Here is a 22,115-nt window from a genome sequence, read left to right as displayed (position 1 = left end):
TGTTCTGGACCATTAAAGTTGAATATTGTCTCTCTTTTTTTTTTTTTTCATAAGGGACTTGGTGGTTTAGTGCAGAGTGAAGTTCTGTGCATTCATATCTTAAACCAGGGGAGTAGATTGCAATTTGAAATGTGTACACCCATTATTCCCCCATCCCCCACAGCATGTTCATAATCTCTGAAGGCAGACGTACCATTAGACTTAATATTATTGCTAACCCAGTGGGTGCAGTTTAAGACAGAGAGAGCTACTGATGTGACCATGAGAGGGCTGATGATTAATAAAAAGTCCTTATTCTAGTCGTCATTAAAAATTTACATTCCCACCTCTTGGAAATTAAAAACTTGTCATGGTATAGAAAATATATGCCTTCCCAAACCCAAGCCTTAAATTAGCTAGCTTCTCTGCTTTGTTCTACTAAATACAACCTGTGCGAAGAGACGCCTATAAATATGTTTAATGGGCTAAATGCTGCGTCCCCCTCCAAAGATGGTCAAGGTCCAAAACACAACAGAACTTGCTCTGTTCTGTTGCATGGTGGTATTCCACACCTTTTACTGACAAGGAGAAGCACTCTACTGTGGCTGTCTTCACGAGCATGGGAAGAGGTAGTTGGGGCCAGCGTAGACTGTGGTGTAACCATGGATTCATAGACCCACTGGTTTAGAGTAGCAACCACTGAAGAAGATGTGCAAATCTACCCCCCCCATCCCAAAGTTTATTTAAGCCCCCTCTGGAAGGCCAGTTAATTTGGGCTGTTCATGAAAAACGATCAGCTTTTGCCTACCATCATTTTTCATGCTTGCATGAAGGACAAGAGCCAAATCTTTTCTCATTGGAGGGATTTTAGTCATGTCAGAAGCAGGGAGAAGACTGAAATGAACAATACTGTTTGTCTATCGATCTCTGTTTTTAGATTCATAGATACTAAGGTCAGAAGGGACCATTCTGATCATCTAGTCTGACCTCCTGCACAACGCAGGCCACAGAATCTCACCCACCCACTCCTGCGAAAATGTCTGAGCTATTGAAGAAGTCCTCAAATCGCGGTTTAAAGACTTCAAGGAGCAGAGAATTCTCCATCAAGTGACTCGTGCCCCATGCTACAGAGGAAGGCGAAAAAGCCTCTTCCAATCTTCCCTGGAGGAAAATTCCTTCCCGACCCCAAATATGGCGATCAGCTAAACCCTGAGCATAGTTTTTGCCACACCATAGGCTAATTCACTGAAAATTTCCCTCCTTCCTTTTATGTCCTTGTAATTACCTAGTAAAGTACCAGCTGACTTATTAAGTACAGTAGGTGGACAAAATGTATCTCCCTTGCTGTCATGTGTACTGTACCTAGTATTTTACCTTTGAAGTACTGCTTTTCCACAGAAGTTACACATACATTCAGCTGTGAAGCAATTATGGTATATTCATTATGTATATTTCAGCAGCTGAGATCAGGACCCCATTGTGCTAGTGAGTGACAGCCTCTGCCCCAACTAACTTGAAAACAAAATATACAAGACAAACAAGGGGTGAGAGGGGAAAATGAGGCATAGAGAACTGAAATGAGTTGCCTGTGGTTGCACAGAAGACCTGTGGCAGAGGTGGGAATAGAATCCAGGTCTTCTGATGCCCAGCTTACTGACTTATCTAGACAATTCGAAGGTGTCTGATTTGGGGTGTCTCTATTCTTGAGTACCCAACTTGGACACCTAAGGCTTGATTTTTAAAGGGGCTGAGCAACCATTTCTCCGATTGACTCAGTTGGAGTTGTGGATGTTCAGCTCCTCTGAAAACCAGGTCATGTATATGTACTCCACCACTGAAATGCAGCCAACCGTAGGGTTGAGAGCAGCAATCAACTGGTGCCCAGACGCAGCACAACTGTCTAGAGAAGGTATGCTTTGCCTGTGGCACCAGGGTCTTAGGGCTATGAAGTGTGCTATAGGGGCAGACAGGGCCTTGATGTTAAAGACTCATCCCAAAAGATATAAAACAATTTTTGGCCCAGTCTTGAAGTCTGTTCTCAGGCAAAAGTCCCAGTGACATCAAGATTGGGCTCTTTGCTTCTGTTTTGAGAAGCAGCCCCACAATGTACCTTTTCAGCAGAGTGCTCTAGCAGCATGGAGTCCTTGGGATAACCTCTCCTCTGTGTTTGTACAGCTTTCCCTTCCACTTGACTTGGTTCCTTCCCTATGTCTTTGATACACTGGGACTATACATTCTTATCAGTTCAAGCAATGCTTTGTTTCAAAGAACACTTTTTACTGTGAGCCCAAAACACAGAATAATATACAGAGCCACCCGATAGTGGAATAAATTCGGAAAAATACTCACTCTTTTACATATTTCAGCTATTCACCAGTCTGTCTGTGGGAAAAAAAAATTTATTAAACCCTGACCCTTCATATCCTTAGGGTATGATTCTGGTTTGATGACAGTTTTACACAGGACTTGCTCCTAATTTACAGAAGTCAGATCAGAACCAGGCCACTATTCTCTGTCACTGTTGTCTTTGCTTATCAGTCACATTTGTTGTTTTGCAATCTGCAACATTCATTATTTTCTCATTTCATAACTCGCTTGTTTTTTTCCACTCAACATGACTACCCGCTGGCAGGGTGAGTTCTAGACAGACTAGATCCTCTTGGGATTTATTTAAGTAAATGCATTTTCTGACTCCTTTTCATTACACAAACATACATGTTTTTGCTACCCGTCTCAATCTCTCAGCGGCAGACCAGAACCTTCTGTCTGAGCTACAGTAAGTGTGATCATTGAATCACCCAGTGTAAAGATGGAAAAGCCCTTGTAGTTCATCCAGTCCATCTCCCTGCCAATACTAGTGTCTTGTCCAGTCTACTTTTAAATTTCCTCAGTGATGGGACTTTCTCTACTTCCCTTGGGAGATTGTTCCAAGTGTCATCGATGCCACTTTCCAAAAAATCTTTCCCTGAATTCTCCCTTTCTTAATTTCATTCCATTACTCCTAGTTAAATTCCCTTTCCTATCCTAAATAATTTCTCTCATTCCCTTGATGTTTTTCACCTATCTGTAGCCTGTTATCATGATCCCTCGTATTAAAAAGAATCGCAGTGAGCTTTACAGACCTTACCCATGATATGCACAGAAATCATTTACATCTAACATTGGAGTGCAGCCATCTCTGGGGTGAATCTTGGGCCTTGTCTACTTTAGAAAGGGTTTGCCAGTGTCATGGAGACGCAGCTTTTGCTGCCAGTTTCCTGAATGGAATAAGTAAAATAAACAAAAGGACTTTTTTGCCATTATAACTGTCTACACTAGGGTTTTTGCTGGCATAGCTATGTCAGCTAGGGGTGGGATTTTTTTTCACACTCCTAACCAACATTGCTATGCCGGGCAAACTTTTTAAGTGTAGACTCCTATGCGTAAGTGTAGACCAGGCCTCAGAAACTGTTTAGCAACACATTACCCAATAACTTAGAGAGAAGTGAAGGAGAATGCTATCCTCATTTGAAATCAGTGTTGAAAGAGGCTTGCAGTGAGAAATATTGGTGGGGGAGGAGCTCTTTTATAATCTAATATAATTTAATCTAGTGACTAGAGTACTAACCCAGGATGTGAGACCCTTGGATCAAGTCTTCCTTTCCCTTGAAGGGGAGAAGGGATTTAAACGGGGATCAGCCACCTCTCAGATGAGTGCCCTAACTACCAGACTGTGGGATATTCTAATGTGAGTCTCCCTCAGTCTCTCCTATTGAAGTTATTTTCCTTTAATTGAATAATTAAATATTCACGGGGCCAGTGAAAGCATTAGAATGACTCTATAGCTGCGTCCAAACACTAATAGCAAAGGATTAGCTAGACTTCTGCAGGACCTTAAGAGCAAATAAAACATTGATTTTTCAATATTTTGGCACTGTTGTCAAGTGGTGGGAAATGTGAACAATTGTACATACACTATGTTGATTTAAGAACATTCTGTATATATTCTTTTTTTTTAAAATATTAAATATATCCCATTTTTTTCATGAGGAAAAAGTGAATGTTCTTGTGGTGCCAAGTGTTTTAGAGATTCTTTCCTGAATCAATATATTAGTTCATATTCAGAGAACCAAGCAGAAAGTACAATAATTGTCTCAGAGGAGCTGCCTCAGATAGCTTAATGGCTATTTTGAAATGGAGATTGACGTAAAGGGCCTGAGTCACAGAAGGCCCTCAACCTGGCCTCCGTTAGTGCACATGCAACTTTGCGCAATAAGCATATGTGCATTTTTAAAATATTATCACCTACACACATTGTGCATGCAGGGGACAGAATGGATCTGGTCAGACCCATGGAACATTCCATCTAAGGAGCTCAACTGCTTTAAAAACATTCTAAACTAAGCCTCACTTCCTCCCTCTTTTTCTCCCTGTTTTACAGGTAGGGGAACTGAGGCACAGAGAAGTAAAAGAGACACTGCCAACTTGAAACCCTGTCAGTTTAAAAAGAAAAGAATTAAAAGTTGTATTGGGCATTACAGCTAGCCTAGAGACCCCTGTCAATTTTTCTGGTTTTAATAACTATAGTTTCCTGTTTTAAAAAGTGTGTCTGTCCCCATTTGCTGTGTGGAAAAACACATCCAAACAAAAAGGGGAAAATGACTAGCTAATGACTATACCAGGAGAACGATGACACTGACTATACACAAAGGGCTGTCTCGTACTAAAAGTAAGCAAGCTGAAAGAATAAAGAAAAAATATTTTTCTCTATTCTTGATAGGTTCTTTGTTTTAGTGGCAGCACCTAAAGATGCAGATAGGCACCTAGTAGGATTTTCAAAAACAGCTGAGGTGCCAGACTCTCATTGATCTTGGCATCTTGGGATGTTTGAAAATCCCATCTAAGCACCCAGTTCCAATAGGAGTTTGGCACCTAAACTCTTTTAAAAATCCTACTAGGCACTATCAGCTGGTTGATATTTCAGACACTCTGGCTTGCCCGAGAAACTTCTGCAGAGTCATTGGAAGACCATTCTACCACCTTCCCTTGCATAACAGCTGCTCTTTGTGTATTTTAAATTCTCCTATTCTGACATCAAATAGCATCCTCCTCTTCTCCTTAGCCATAGCATGTCATCTGCTCAGAAATAATCCCTAAGGACAAGGGAGCCAATTTTCAAACAGCAGAGCCTGAAGCCTATGTGCATTCACCTGCATTTGTGAATGCAGATTTGTTAATTGAGCATGTAAATGGGTAATTGTGCATGCAGTTAACCAATTGATTTTTTTTACATGCAAACGTGGGTGCACAAGCACAAACCTAGCTTCTACTTTTTGAAAATTTGGCTCAAATTAAATTCATACATTGGGCATATTAAAGCAGTTCAGTGCAGTTGCTGATTACTCTTCTCTTGTCTTATCTGGATATGGCAATCTAAATCATATTCCCATCCAAGGGCAAATTTTGTCAGCTAACCCCTTAGGCTGTCTGTGTATCACAGCTTCCAAGTTAACTCTATCCGTTTTTTTTTTTTTTCATCTTAGCATCTGGCTACTTTTCTTGCTGCTGCTGGAAGTGGCACCCGTGAACACGTGTTGGCTTCAGCATTTGTGACATTTTCCTTACCCTTTCAATGGATAGTGCTAAAATATTTTCAAAACTGTTTTTTCCATATAAAATGCTAGATTGACATGTGTTTATGGGAGAAAGTCTGCTAGTTAAATGCATGGCATGGGACTCTTGGCTTTTTGAAATCCACTATTGAAAAACATTGGCTGGAAGTTCAAGTGTATCACTTTCTTTTTTTCATTTAATAAAACTGTAAAAACTAAATGATTATTTTTCCTGAGTCTTTAATGGGTTTTTCTTCCAAGTTTCATTGGAGAAAAAGCTGCATGGAATGAACTCTGTGGGTTTTGGGATTCCCCCCACCCCATTTTTCTCCTAACAGCTTTGCACTCTAAGAAGCCAAAATAATGTTATGAGGTTTTTTTTAATTTCCAGATATGGTGGTAATACAAGGAGGCTTACTCTGCCAGTTGCAAAGGATCAGTGATCTCACTGCTGTGATCTCATACTTCTGGTCTGTTGGCAGTGAACAAAATCCAAACTGCTTGACATTCAGTGTCTGCATTGTTTACGTGCTGGAATGAAATGCAGCAATGTTGCTTTCTTCTACAACAGTGGTTTTCAACCTTTTTTCATTTGCTGACCCCTAAAAAATTTCAAATGGAGGTGCTGACCCCTTTGGAAATCTTAGACATAGTCTGCAGACCGCAGGTTGAAAACTGCTGTTCTGTGGTAATGACAACCTTTCGCAGACCCCTTAGGCATAGTTTGCAGACCCTCAGGGGTCTAAAGACCACAGGTTGAAAACCACTGCTCTTCAACAAGCTCCACTGTATAAAATTACATGCTCCAACCAGTCATCTTAGGAGGCTTAAAAGAGGGCATAGAAGAAGGCTGTTTGAATAATGTGCAGGAATATTATGAATGGCAAAAAAACCCAAACCCCTATACAACAGGTCTGAACATATGAACCAGTAACTGAATACTGCAATCCTTAGCAAGTACTTACTTAAGTCAGTTGGACTGTTGCCTAGGTCCGACTGTAGGAGTCAGATATGGATTACTATTCACAGAATGAATTCATCCGATGCATCCGATGAAGTGAGCTGTAGCTCACGAAAGCTTATGCTCAAATAAATTTGTTAGTCTCTAAGGTGCCACAAGTACTCTTCTTCTTTTTGCAAATACAGACTAACACGGCTGCTACTCTGAAACCTATTCACAGAATATGTGTGTGTGTGTATGTGTGTGTAAAACTTTGTATTAAAGTGATAGTGATGCCATGGGTCTGATTTTTACACTGGTGTAAGTCAGGAGCAACTCCAGTGACATCCGTGGTGTAAGCCTAGTATCAGTTGAGAGGACAATCAGGCCCTCTGTTACTATCTATGGTGATATTGATGCTGGTTCTTTACAGCCCCAAATTTCCACTCTCTAGAGCAATGGTTCTCAACCTGCGGGCTGCTTGCGGTCCAATCAGCACACAGCTGCAGCCAGTGTGACATCCTCAGGGCCATACAATTAGTATATGTGTTTTGTGGATGCAGCCCACATAACACACAGAGAGCTGCAGATGCAACCCACAATGGTAAATAGGTTGAGAACCACTCGCTGCTTTGAGAGAACCCCAGCTGTGCTTTGTGCCACCGGGGCAACAATGTAACATTTTTTCTTCCAGATTTGTGAGGTCAAAAATGTTGCCACTGGCCGTGAATTAATTACATCTGAGTCATTGACTTCTCTGTCTCTGTGTTTAGATGCTCTACTGTCAGTTTGCAATAACTGGATTTGATAGAGATTTTACTGTTGAGTTTATATTCCCCTCTTGGCGCCAGATTTTGATATGATGCATTTCTACTTTAAGTGACAAAACACTCCCTAAATGTCCTTTTCTCTTCATTGCTATGTAGATGTCGCTCCTATGAAGATTGCTGTGGGTCAAGATGCTGCGTAAGAGCCCTCTCTATCCAGCGACTCTGGTATTTTTGGTAGGTTAGGACTTTTTTTCAGAACATGGATCCCATACTTGCCTTGCTTTAAGCAAGCCCTGTAAACCACCACATTTCCTGCCTGGGTATTTTATATAGTTAACATTTAAAATATATATATAGCCTGAGATTTTCAAAGCTGCATAGAAGATTTAGATGCACTGTTCACATTTAACTGAATGTGATGTCTGCATCTGAATCCCCAAGGCAGCTTTGCAAATCTCAGCCATTATGTACAGGATAAACACTTTCTAAATAACAGAGCCGAAAGGGAATTTATGAATGTTGGTTTGGTGATGTGGGACCAAATTCTACAGGTGATGTGGGACCAAATTCTGCTCTCCTTTACACCAGTTTAGAATTTGGCCCATCACATCCAGTGGTCTATGCTGCCACAACTTTTGTACCTTCACCTTGTACCTCCCTTCTCTCCATCAGCCAGAAGGGAGCTCTGCAGAGCAAAACTACTTAGCATCTGGGTGGAGAGAGCAGCATTTGGGTTGTTCAACAGTGACCCCCTGATCAGTTTAAGGAATGGCATGGCTATGCTCCAAAAAAAAATCCCTTCTGGTACACCTTATTCCAAAGAAGGGGCAAGTGGACCTAAGTCATTTATTTCCACCAATATTATCTGCAATTCTGATCCAAGGAAATCTTACGTGAGGTAAAGAGGTGGCAGAAGGGGACAGATGAGCCCATAACCCCAGAGTTATGGGAAGAAGACAGTAATCTCCCAGCTCTGTTGGCATAATCACTATTGTTCCTGTAAGTAATAAGAGAAAAAATATACTGGAAAACGACTGTATGAATAAAAACACTCCTAAGAACAAAATCTCCTCAATCACTATAGAAATAGCAACTACGTGCTGCCATACAGAAATATCTCAGTGTGTGCAGTCCTGCTTTCAAGGAATAATATTTTCAGAAAATCCTGATAACAGCATATGGTAGCTGATGGTTAGAGGGTAATGATCTTGGTTTCTCTTATCTATGAATCTTTGAATAACCCCAGCTCCCTGGGGCCTTGCACTTTAGATGGATGCCATATCCAAGTTTGACTTTTCCTCCTCCTTTTGCTCAGGTTCCTTCTGATGATGGGCGTTCTGTTCTGCTGCGGAGCTGGTTTCTTCATCCGAAGGCGGATGTATCCTCCACCACTTGTAGAAGAACCTACTTTTAATGTATCCTACACCAGACAACCAGCCAACACTGCAGCAGGTTAGAGACTACTTATATGCTAGCCTAATTTCTTCTATGTGCACAGAAAATGTTTTAAAATGGTGTGATTTTAGCTAGGAGTAGCTGTTGCACTAGTTTAATTCACCACAGGTGATGTGGGTTCAAATTCTGCTTCAAGTATGTTGCACCATTTTTGAATGTACACCAGTACTACTGAGATCCAATAGGAGATAAGAATGGGTCAGACCAATGGTCCATCTAGCCCAGTATCCTGTATTCTGAATGCATCCGATGAAGTGAGCTGTAGCTCATGAAAGCTTATGCTCAAATAAATTTGTTAGTCTCTAAGGTGCCACAAGTACTCCTTTTCTTTTTGCATTCTGACAGTGGCCAGGTGCTTCAGAAGAATGAACAGAAAGGCAATCACAGTGCTCACAATTCTCTTTCAAAAGAATTTTTGCATTTCTTTTACTAATCCCTTCTAGAGAATTCTTCCCCCACTGGTTTTGTAACTGATCTTCGTAAATGCAAACAAGATAGGAAAACAGTTAATCACATTGCAACATACGCAGAGGAATAGTCAGTGCCACATTAGCAATGATGTTCCTCTTTTATATGAATAATAGGGAACGGTTTCCCCTAGTTGGTACAATATACTAGAAAATACCTTTGCCAGAATGAAACAACCAAATATTTTCCTTCTGCAGTATAACCTAACTGTGGTTTTTCCATTTTTGCCGTGCCCTCCGTGTTATGGAATACTGCTGTAGAAGTGGAAAATACTGCTACTTCCTTATCAGTCTCAGCATTTTTCAATTGTCAAACAATGATTTTGAGGAAGTCTGAAGGATCTGTACAGCAATGGATCAACTAGCTCCTCCATTCCCCCCAGCCTACCCCTACTCTGTCCCCTAAACAGTCCCACCCAGAGAGCCCTTCAGAGGGCATGCATGCTCTGTGGGACTTCTTGAACCCGGTCCCCTCCAGTTACGAGACACTGTCTAGCTGCAGATGATGGGTCTGCATCTGTACCTAAATTCACACCCACACATACTTGTCACATGCTGGCAGCCACAACAGAGACACTTTTTTATATACACCCTGCTCACTGCACACACCACTCCATACCCATGAGCATCAACATACCTGGTGAAGAGATTTTGACTCCTCTCCCCATCCCTAAGGGTACATCTACACTGCAACCACAGGTGTGAATGGCTGCTCATGTAGACATACCCATGCTAGCTGGATTCTAGCTAGCTCAAAATAGCAGTGAGGATATGGTTGTGTGGGCTTCACGTCAGCTGCACAAGCGAGTCTGTATCTATGAAGGTCTGACAGACTTGTGCACACGTGCTAAAGCCCACACTGGTACGTCCTCACTGCTATTTTTAGCAAGCTAGCTAGAGTACAGCTAGCACAGGTACGTGAATGCGAGCTGCAAATCACACGCCCAACTGCAGTGTAGACTACCCTAAGGCATCCCTATGCTCCGAACCTGGAGTACATTGCCTCAAAGATAGAGCTGGCTGCAGAATTATTATTCCATTTCTTGACAGCTTTCTAGGTTTCAAAATTTGTCGTCGTTCTGCATTGGAATGAAACCAAAATGTTTCCAACGTTTTCATAAAACAGATATTGTGTCAAAACATCTGTCTTCCGATTGGAAAGGTAAGGGTTTCATTTGGAGTCTCTCTTTCTCTGAAAGTGATTGGAGAGTCCACTCTGAACCTCAGAAACTTTCCTGATGAAAACTTTGTCAAAATCTATACATCTTCGCAAAACATTTCAGCTTCAACAAAGCAGCATATTTCAATGAAAAAAGGTTAGTTGAAAATGTTCCAACCAGTCACATAATCACATACAGTAGGTCACACAGAGAGTTTAAGTTCAGACTTTCCAGCCTCTCCCATATCCTACTGTACACAGATACTGCATAAGTTCTGGAAATATCCCTGCTCAGTGTTATCCACATCCTTATGCATATGCATACATACTCTCTCTCAGTCAGAGAGCTAACTGTGTCATATAAAAGGATTCCCCCTCACTCATACTCCCAGACACTCCCTTTTTCTTTTTCTTTTTAAGGTATTTCTTTCTTTCATTTGTTAAATGTGTTAAATGCATAGGACATTCCATTCAGTGTGAAAAAACACACACTCACATTTTGTTTAGCAGTCACACTTTTTCCTAGTGAGATAGTTTAGGTAGTTCTTTCCTGAGATGATAGGAAAAAATTTAAAAAAATTATTATAAGTCTTAGAAATAACCCAGAGGTTATATATAAATAGGGAGCATCACATGACTGGATTGGCAAATATGTTTAATGATTCTTAATGATCCACACATGGCAGAAGTCTTGTGGAAATAGAAAATAGCTATCTAGTTAAGACTTTTAATGTCCTAGTTATGCCACATGATTTTAATTTTTTTTTTAAAATCTTAAGGTCTGATCCAAAGCCCGTTGAAAATGGAGTCTTTCCCATTGGCTTTGGTGCGCTTTAGGTTAGGCACTTACAAATTAAGTGCTTTCTCAGTCTCTCTCATATGAGTCTCAGTCCCAGCTACTCTGAATTCTTCTGCGTTTCTGACCATGCTTGTCCTTTAAAATAAAGCACAACTAGGGCCTGAGAGGTGCTGAGCACCTACGACTCGCATCAAGTCCAATGGATTTGTGGCTGCCTAGCACTCCATTTTTGAAGGTCTAATGAGCTTGAATAATTCTGATATACTAAACAATAAAAGTAAACACCTGGGATTTGATCCTGCAAGAAGGTCAGGATCCAGCCCTTATTTTGCTATTGTGTTTATTAAAAGTATCACTGATCTGAATACCAGTGTGGAAATAAATTGGTTACTATGATGTAGTTGTGCAAGACATTTTAACAATAATAATTGCAAAATGCAAGGAGTTCTCCCACTCCTCGCCCAAGGTTCCTTTGTGGAAGGAAAAGTGAGCAAAAATGCTGAAATGTGCAAGCACCAGCTTTGTGGCAAAATACTTAAGAAAAATAACAGTGCTGTAATCGTAGACATAGGCCCAAACACCCCTGCACTTTAGGGAAGTTTGGATCCAGTTCCCAATCCAATCTCCAGGGCTCGACTCCATTTCTATAATGGGACCAGTGGTTACATTGGACAGAAATAGGGGCAGGAGCTTTCATTGCCCAGCAAAGGAAGAGAGGAAGCTGTCTGGGAAGTGCTACTTACCCAAGGCAGGATGGAGAAGAAGGTCTCCTATCTGTTTGCAGGGAAGGAGGAGTTGTGCACCCAACTTGCTTCCCCTAACCTTAACCCCTGAATGGGCCAAACGCAAGATCCAGACACCCCAAGCTCCATGGATGTTTGGATCAGCAGCTTATGGCTTAGGCCCATCTCTCTTTGATACTTAGGGAATAAAAACTCACTCTGAACAAGCATTAAGTAGTGTGTAACACTTCAAGGTATCTCTGGGTTCCATCCTGTTGTCATACTGAATCCCCAGGCCTCTGAGGCATGGAAATTGGAGATCAAATGGAAAATCCATGGGGGCTGCTTTCCTTACAGACAAAGTAGGAAGCAAGGCACCGAGGAGAAACTGCTGCTCCTTGACCACTTGGTTCTGTTAACTCAGCTTTGCCATGAAAAAAGAGAGAGAGGAGGAAAGAACTTGATGTATTCCCACAGACAAACCCTGCAAAGTTCCTAGAGGTCATAACTTTCTAATTGCTGAGACTATATTCAGTAGATTTTTAATGATCAGAAATTTTGGAGTCATCATGGATAATTCCCTGAAAAGATCTGCTCAATGTACAGCGTCAGTCAGAAATGATAATGGAATGCTTGGAACCATTAGGAAAGGGGTAGATAATAAAACAGAAAATATCATAACGCCACTGTATAAATCCATGGTAGGCCACACCTTGAATACTGCATGCAGTTCTGGTCGCCCCATCTCAAAACCCAAAAAAAATTTAGAATTGGAAAAGGTGTAAAGAAGGGCAACAAAAATGACTAGGGGGATGGAACAGCTTCCATATGAGGGGAGATTAAAAAGACTGGGACTGTTCAACTTAGAAAAGAGACAGTTAAAGAGATTTATGATGGAGGTCTATAAAATCATGAATGGGATAGAGAAAGTGAATAGGGAAGTGTTGTTTACTCCTTCACATAACACAAGAACCAAGGGCCACCCAATGAAATGAATAGGCAGCTAGTTTAAAACAAACATAAGGAAGTACTTCTTCACACAATGGACAGTCAATCTATGGAACTCATTACAGGGAATTTTGTGAAGGCTAAAAGTATAACTGGATTTAAAAAAGAATTAGATAAGTTTGTGGAGGATAGAACCATCAATGGCTATTAGCCAACATGGTCAGGGACGTAACTGCATGTTCCATGTGTCCCTAAAACTCCAACTGCCAGAAGCTGGGACTGGATGACAGGGGATGGATCACTCGAAATTGCCCTGTTTTGTTCCTTCTCTCTGAAACTTCTGGCATTGGCCACTATCAGAGACAGGAAACCAGTCTGACCCCAAATGGCCATTCTTATCCTATTGTGATCATTATGATGTCTAGAGTTTGAAGCCTATCTCCAATCATTCTTAATGGGAGTATAATGTCTCTGATTCTCTGGGTACCACATAATTTTTCATTTGATCATAAATTTCCATGTTGATCTGGGCCCAGATTTCATTATTGGCATGTGATGAATACAATACCTTGTGAATTGGACGTTTCTTAATCTTACTCTGTGCTAAGAAATCCTGCCCCATAATATTAACTAGACTTGTATTGACTTCAGCTCGAGCTGGATTGGGCTGCACACTTGTCTGTCTTTAAAGGGGGCTTGTGAGCTTGAGATGCAATCCAAGAGGCAACACCATTCAGTACATTGTAAAATACCAGGTGCATTTTTCTGTATCTTGGATGATTTTAGACAAAAATCTTGGTTTAAAAATAAAGTAATAAGAAAAGCAAACCCCCAAAGCTATTTATTTGTAATTGTAGCATATCTGACGGGGGCAAAAAAAAATCAATATTGGCAAATTAGTACCAAAACCTCTCCCAAGAGCAATTTACAAAACACAAAATGGAAGTTGGATCACGCCCTGAGAGGAAAGAGTTAACCAGCAGCAGGTCTGGGCTGTTCAGCTTTTCTGGGTGTACTGACTTAAATCTCTTGGGGCCAGTCTGCCCAAGGAAGAATCACAGATGCACCTGAAACAATGTGTGTATTCTCTCATAGAACCCCACCCTTGCATGCACAAATGCCAACTGCCATGTGCTCATACAACTTTTGGCAGGCTCAGCTGATAGGTAGGTACATCCAGTGGTCCCTTCTTTGAAAATATGGCCCTTGCTGTTTTTGTCATGCTGCATGGGTCCAGACAGAAGGAAGTATGATTATTATAGCTCTAAAATGCCTGTGATCTGTTGCAGTGTGAATTCTTGCACCACTGTAAGGAGGCTCCATCTTAAAGAGGTATTTTTACTCAGATTTGGCTATAATATCACCTTTGGTTAAACTTGCTAATTTTCAGGTAGCTATCACCAGGAATCTAGTTTATTCCCTTAGGAATGAAGGTTTGCTAGTGGGCATTGTGCCAGGGGAGGGGAGGGGAGGAGAGGAAGGGCTTGTGGCAGTGAAGTAAATGGAAAGATGGATTAAGCTTAGAACGTTTGCCTAGAATCAGTACTATCTAATCCCATCTTTCTATTTGCCACCCAGAAAACTCCCGACCCCCAGCTCTCCATCCTGTCTATTGTGGTAGTGGTGGTGTTTGTTACCGTAGTGCCAAGGAGCTTCAGTACCCCATGGTGCTAGGCACTGTACAAACATAACAAAAAGACAGTCCCTGCCTTAACATACTTACAATCTAAGTATGCGACAAGAGACAACAGATGGATATAGACAGATCAGTGGGGGAGTACAAAGAACAAGGAGACAAAGGTACATGCACATGGATACATGTCTGTCTGGCAGACTGCCAGGGAGCCACAGGCCCTGGAAGCCCTGGGATCCCCCAGTTCTGAGGCATGCGGACTGCTGCAGAGCCAGGTGGACCACCGGCAGGTGTCCAAATAGGTTTCCAATAGGACTTGGGTGAAATTGAACCAGCTCTGCAAAGCAATTTGATTTTACTGAATCTTCAAATTTCAATGGAAAAAAATGTGTCATTGGAATTTTTCCTACCAGTTCTAATTACTGCAATTGAGAGGTGTTATGGGTGGTGCACTGGATTGGGACGTGGACGTCCTAGGTTCTGTTCCTGGCTCTGCCACTGGCTTTCTGTGTGAGCTCAGACAGATCACTTCACGTCTCTGTGCCTCTGCCTTCCACCTCCAAGCCATCGTCTGTTTAGATTTAAACACTTTGAGTCACGGACTGTGCAGGGGTGCTGGAACAATCTGTATAGTGAGAGTGCTGAGATCCTTTGAACCAAACTGTAAACCCTGCATATAATGGAAACCACTTCAAGCCAGTGGGTGCTGCAGCACCCGTGCACCCTTAGTTCCAGCACCTATTGGACTGTGTATTACAAAGTCTTTGTATAGCACCTAATACAGTGGGCCCCTGATCTCAGCTGGGGCCTCTAGACATTACTGTAATATAATACTAATCATCATACTTTCCAGGCAGTAGCTTGGTGTTTGACTAATGCTTCTTTTTCATCATATTCAAAATGCTGCTTTTAGTGACTTACTCTCCTTTGTCATTAGGTGTAATGATTTTTAGATTCATAGATACTAAGGTCAGAAGGGACCATTCTGATCATCTAGTCTGACCTCCTGCACAGCGCAGGCCACAGAATCTCACCCACCCACTCCTACGAAAAACCTCACCTATGTCTGAGCTATTGAAGTCTTCAAATCGTGGTTTAAAGACTTCAAGGAGCTGAGAAGCCTCCCTCAAGTGACTCGTGCCCCATGCTACAGAGGAAGGCGAAAAACCTCCAGGGCCTCTCCAATCTGCCCTGGAGGAAAATTCCTTCCCGACCCCAAATATGGCAATCAGCTAAACCCTGAGCATATGGGCAAGATTCACCAGCCAGATACTACAGAAAATTCTTTCCTGGGTAACTCAGATCCCATCCATCTAATATCCCATCTCAGGGGATTAGGCCTATTTACCATGAATATTCAAAGATCAATTACTTACCAAAATCACATTATTCCATCATACCATCTCCTCCATAAATTTATCAAGTAGAATCTTAAAACCAGATAGATCTTTTGCCCCCACTGCTTCCCTTGGAAGGCTATTCCAAAACTTCACTCCTCTGATGGTTAGAAACCTTTGTCTAATTTCAAGTCTAAACTTCCTGGTGGCCAGTTTATACCCATTTGTTCTTGTGTCCACATTGGTGCTGAGCTGAAATAATTCCTCTCCCTCTCCTGTATTTATCCCTCTGATATATTTATAGAGAGCAATCTTATCTCCCCTCAACCTTCTTTTAGTTAGGCTAAACAAGCCAAGCTCCTTAAGTCTCCTTTCATAAGACAAGTTTTCCATTCCTCGGATCATCCTAGTAGCCCTTCTCTGTACCTGCTCCAGTTTGAATTCATCCTTTTTAAACATGGGAGACCAGAACTGCACACAGTATTCTAGGTGAGGTCTCACCAGTGCCTTGTATAATGGTACTAAAATTTATTAATATGTTCTTTGATATTACTTCGGTTCTGTGTTTACATTTTTTCCCTTTGAGCTAGTTGAAGTTTTGTGCCTAAATGAACTGACAGAATGTCAATGGAATCAAAGTTTCCTTGGGCCTAGAGCAAGCATGTTTGTTCTCTGTTCTCTCTGGCCTACTCTAATTGCTAATGTCAAAGATGTTGCCATTAGGTTAGTGAAGAATCACAGAACAGCCTTATTAGCAAGCATGTTTGTATTAACTGGGCCCTTAATGTTTGCTGATCTGAATGTTGTTTCTTGCTGACACAGCCAAGTACATTGATACATGTTCTAGGGGATTTATCCTTGGGGATACGTCCTTACTGTATTCAAACAGTATCGACAGGCAACTGAATATAGACTACATGCATTGAAGGCTCTGAGTGTAGGCTGAGATCCTATGGTGTATTTTCTCTACAAAGTGAATTTAGTGCTCCTAACTGGTGCAGGTTCAACAGCCCTGGAAACTGAACACTTCTATCCACAGAAGAAGCAGTGACTGGGCAAGCATCCCTAGTGCGTGTGATTTGGAGAAAGCACCTTTAGGGGGTGAAAGATAGTTCCGTCTCTGGGTCCATTCAGTCCTTCAGTTGTCTTCTGAGACTCCCAGCCAGGGTGCTAGTAAATGTGATGGTGATTTGTTATAGTGTCAACCGCTGCCCACTGGACTGAGACCACCAACCTCATGTGACTGGGCAGCCGTCAGATGGAAACAACTTTTGTGCATTGTCTTGGCCATGTGTCACATACTCCAATTAAAACTTACTATGTATCATTTGCCTTTGGAGAAGAGCATATTTGTGCTTCCCCCAGCATTGGAGCAGCATGATACTAGCCTGTCTGTTGTAAATTTACCGTTGCCTTGTAAATTAATGTATTTTCGCTCCATTTCTTTTAGGATCACAGCAACCAGGGATGCCATACTACACGGATCCAGGAGGACCTGTGATGAACCCCATGTCTATGGCTTTCCATGTCCAGCCCAACTCCCCACCAGGGAATCCAGTGTACCCACCTCCACCCTCTTACTGCAACGCACCCCCACCCCCATATGAGCAGGTGGTGAAATCCTCCACGTAACAACTCGGCAGCTCTGTTACCTGACTCTGTGAGAAGCAGGTGCCATTGCAAAGTGACTGGGGTAGAGGGCCTCTGCCCTTCTGAACACTTGCTAGTTCTCTAACTCTCCCTACACACACTCCCCATTAACATTACTTGCAAGGGATGATTTTTTTTGTAGTAGGGGGTGAATTTTCATTTTGATGTATTCAAAACTAAAGCAAGGTCTTTTAAATGCTTTTAATGGAAATCTATATTTAAATCCAGTACGTTTTCCCTTTATTTATTGTTTCAAAGGTGTATATTAACGCATTGTGGCAAAATACGGTAGCAGCTTTATGCAACCACAAAGTGATGCACACTCTCCTAAAACCCAGTAGATGAATGTGGTATTCTACTAGAGTAGAAAGGAGAAAAGGAGTGAGTTGGAGGAAAGAGTCAGGGCTAGATATTTATGAGAAGTGTGACCACCAACCTCATGGTCTGTGGTTTTCTAGAAAAGCTCTGTTCTGAGACACGGAAAGGGGACAGGATGTTATGGAAGCCATCGAGTGAGCAAGGAAGTCAAGTCATGGCAGTGGGTTCTGTTTGGAACAAGTCCCACTTGAGAGCTTCACTTCTATAAAAGATGGGGGTCCAAGAAATCATGAATGAGCAGGTCTGCAATGTCTCCACCTGAACCCGGACTCTGAACTTGCCACCTTAAGCCTGGTTCCTCTTCTCCTTTTGACACTTTCTGGAGAGGGTTTTTTGTTGTTGTTGTTGCCAAGGATGAGATTGTAAAATATAGTTGATGATCTAAATGTTAGGCAGACCTGCATGTGGCAGGGAAAATGTTATCAGTTCCCAGCTACACATCTACACTTGTAGAGAAACTACTTAGAAATATTTCAATACACAGAAGAGTTTTCTGCCCTAAAGTTAAAATGGAAAAAATGGGAACTTAGGCCCAGATCCTCAAGGTATTTAGGCGCTGAACTTCCATCTGGGCCTTGGGTCCCAATCTTGCTCCCTTTGAAGTCCCTGGGAGTTTTGTCATTGACTTCACTGGGTGATGACTGGGTCCTTGTTCCATACAGCACGTTAGCTCACTGGTTTTGGTTATTGTCTTATAGCCACAGAGAGAGCATGAAAGGGTGTTGTCTTCTCCAATCAAGAGATTTGAAAATCTTCTCTTAACAATGCTTTAAGCGCAGTAGCTTACTGGGACATATGTTTAAGGGTTGCTTCTGAGCCTAATGCATGGACACTTTGGCCATGCAACTGCCACTTGCAGACAAGACCCTATTCATCATGCTGAAAATGTTCCCATTTGTATTTGTCTCATACTCCTTGGAGGTTCTTTGAGTGGCAGTGGCCACTACCCAATATCTTCAAACAAACAAAACCTTTTCTCCTGAGGTGTTTATGAATGATTGTTTTTGCAGATATTTTACATGGAAAATGGATAAGTACAGAAAATACCGCGCACCGATAAACCCGGGAACCCCCCATCCTCTTTTTAGTCCCTTTTCTGAGTGGAACTACCCTTCGAAGGATCAAATCCAGCAGTCTTAACTCGGGCACAATTTCTGTTGAGAATAAACACTTATGTGACATCTAGAAGAAAATACTTTCTGGGCCCATTCCTGTACAACCCTGACAAATTCTGGGAGGAATTGGCCTGCTATAAATACACTGAAATTGCATCCATTTGGATTGTGTTACATTCACCAAAGCCCATTCTGTGTAATTAACCAGTCTGGGATTTGAGCTAGAATCCTTAGTCACAGAAACACATTTCATAGACTCCAGTGGATGATTTGCAGGCAGTCATAAGGGACCAAATCCCAGTTCCACTGGAGTCAAGGGGAGATTTGTCATTGATTTAAACTGGATCAAGATTTTGCCCAAAGGAAAGGATTAAACTTGTTTATCAAATAAAATATAAGCAGAAGATTCCTGCCAGGTGCAGTGGTAGCATTTCGGTTAGCCTTCACACTGGATTTCATCTCGGCATATAACTATTAGTCTTGATTTCAAGAAGAAATAAATGAAGGGATAAAGATGTCAGGTTAAAAGTGCTAACCTGTCAGGCTGGACTATTTTTGCATTTTCTAAATACAGTCTTTAAAAGGGCTGTGTACACGAACATTTAGTATGTGGAAAGCTGAGGCATGAATCTACCCTGCACTAGCCTGCTGCGTCATAAGTGTCCACATGGACGCTGCTGATGCACGGTAACAGTTCCATAGTACACTTTGATCTACCGGCTTTGAAAGGGGAGTAGGTCAAAGGGCATTAAGGAGTTGTTAGTGTAGATCAGTGTGGGGTAGATTCACACCCCCGGTTTGCTATGAATTAAATGATCAGATAGGCAAACCCAAAGAGCCTGGCTATGTTTCTAAGCCTACTTACACTGGGGTAAACCAAGAGGAACTCCAGAAAAGTCAATTCTGTTCCACTGCTTTGAGATTGGAGTCAGGCCTTGTGTTTGCACTTGCACTTATAGTAAAGTCCATAGGAAGTTAAATCAGATCATATCCGACCATGTTGGCTCACGTTCAACATGCGTTTTAGAAGTGTTGAATGTGACATTCAAATCCCTTTATCTTTTTAGGGCAAAAAGAGATGCTCGTACTTAGTGAGACTGTAAGATTTCATGGTACGTGGCAAAGCTCATTCCTTTCTGTAGTGCTATGTTTAGTGCTATATTCCAACATAAGTTTGGCCTGAAGTTTGACCTGATCTCTTGCTTATCCCTAAAGCCTACTTTGCAGATTAAAAACCAGCTAATCAAATTCTGATATTTTCAGTTGTTCTTTTTAGCAAATTTAAAAGGGAGTTGGCTTTAAATAACAAACCAAACCTTCTGTGTGATATTCTTGATTGTCCTAGTGTGTCATATTGGGGTGATAATATAAACATGAAAGGCAAAATTCCTCTCTGCTCCATCCAACTGATCTTGACTAAGCTAACCTATCTGAATCTAAATTTACTGTAATCTCTTTATCATTGCACATCTCTTGCTAGCAGCGATCACTATGGTATCCAAAGTGCCAGATCCTGCAAATCGTGAAGCAAGGAGGCTTCAGTGTGAGTACTCGGGCTGAAAATTAAGATTGCACATAAATGTTTGCAGGATTGAGACCTAAACACCCACTGTTGAGATCTCCTTGTTGCCCATATGGTTTTTCCACACAGACTTATGTGCCTACACAGAATATTGGAGGGGAAACCTGCAGTGCAGACCTGAGAAGACTCTTGCACTTAGTGAACTCTCCTATTGCAGTCTTACTCATGGGCTTAATAGATCTAAAGCCAGAAGGGCTCATTAGATAAGCTAGTTGAAACTGTATAACACAGGCCAGAGGCTTCCACCCAATTACCCTTGCATTGATACCAACATTGAGAAACACTGAAGAAAAAAATACATTTCAAAAGTATTGCAGCAATAGTATGGTGTTCTGAGGATATTACTGTTAAAATATTCTTCCTGGCTGGGGCCCGTGGTAAGGATACAGCAGCTACTTGTGGGTTTGCGATGCAGGCCCTATGAATATTTCAGATATATGTATTACATGGTCAAAAGGCCCAATTACCTGCAGTGCACAGTTGTATGTATTTTCTAAACTAGTGTGCACACTAACTGTAACGCTGCCGCCAATCACATAATATGGCTCTGTATACACTGTATTTTTTTTTTAACTGAATCAAGGGATTCTTTTTCCTTTAATGGACTAGGCCCTATGATGTGAGCAGATAGATGTTGTTAAACCCTTTTAGATTATTAATTGTGTCTAAGAGAACTGATGTTTTCCTGATAACATTGGGTAGAACCCTTTTCCAGTGGATTCTTATGCTGTGTATTGAAATTCAACTTCTGGTGAAGTTTTTCTGTGATCCAGTTGTTTCCTTTGTTAATGTTAGGGGATTATAACTACCTCTTACAATGAAGTCAAACTCCTGTTCTAGTGAAGTTGTTTGGTACTTAATTGAAAACACAGCAGCACTGTGGGTAAATCTAGAACTTAGTTTCAGATTGCGTGCATGCTTTTCCTCTGATATTCCTCCTCTTTTGGTTTCTAGGTTTTTATTTTGTTTCCCTTTATTTTTGTTTTTTAAAAAAGAAAAAAGGGGAGAAAAAAGAAACCCTATAACTTTTGATAGGGTCATGTTTCATATATATTCCAAATAAAACTGATCTGGGTGTGTCTATTGCTTCTTTTGCCCACTGTGGTTTGGGAATGGTGGCGGGGGGGAAGTTAATCCTTCTACTGCCTGCGGCTAGCTTAGAATGGGTCCAATAGAAAGTTCAATTTAAGTTGCATTTTATTAAAGCAACAGAGCACAGAAAAGGGCAATAAAAGTGATTAGGTAATGAGAGGGAGGGATGCATTTATAGGATTTATTTATTACTAATGGAGAGCTGAACGTGTGCTCGGTTCTGCACAAAACAAGAACATAGAAGCCGAGATATGCCATAGAGGCCCAGAAACTTTGGGAGCTTTGTGATCCTATTTCCAACCTCTCCCCCTCTGCTTAAGACTCTGCATATTGGTTAAATAGAAATAAAGGGGTGTGAGCCTTGTTCTCCTTTGCCTTGAACGTTCTGCAGTTTATCCCACATAAAGGGAGAGAGTGTTTTACTTCCATTTTGCATCAACATAAATGACAGTGAGAAGTAGTGACGAATCAGAGCCTCCAGGGAGTTGCATGATAAAA

At 41.5% G+C, this 22,115-nt stretch overlaps 1 protein-coding gene across 1 annotated transcript in view; it reads left to right on the top strand.

The window, feature by feature from the left end:
* The window catches only part of VOPP1 (VOPP1 WW domain binding protein), a 49,685-nt gene extending 28,079 nt beyond the window's left edge, over positions 1-21,606 (top strand). Inside the window, exons 3-5 of the mRNA XM_038393401.2 lie at positions 7,437-7,514; positions 8,596-8,732; positions 17,251-21,606. Coding sequence (XP_038249329.2) covers positions 7,437-7,514; positions 8,596-8,732; positions 17,251-17,432 — 397 coding nt within the window. The 3' untranslated portion in view covers positions 17,433-21,606. The remainder of the gene's footprint in view (positions 1-7,436; positions 7,515-8,595; positions 8,733-17,250) is intronic.
* Positions 21,607-22,115: the final 509 nt, after the last annotated feature.

The sequence above is a fragment of the Dermochelys coriacea genome, chromosome 2 (genome assembly GCF_009764565.3).
Source record: "Dermochelys coriacea isolate rDerCor1 chromosome 2, rDerCor1.pri.v4, whole genome shotgun sequence".
Taxonomy (NCBI): domain Eukaryota; kingdom Metazoa; phylum Chordata; order Testudines; family Dermochelyidae; genus Dermochelys; species Dermochelys coriacea.
Note: the sequence above shows the minus strand (reverse complement) of the source record. Positions and strands in the feature narration are given on the sequence as shown.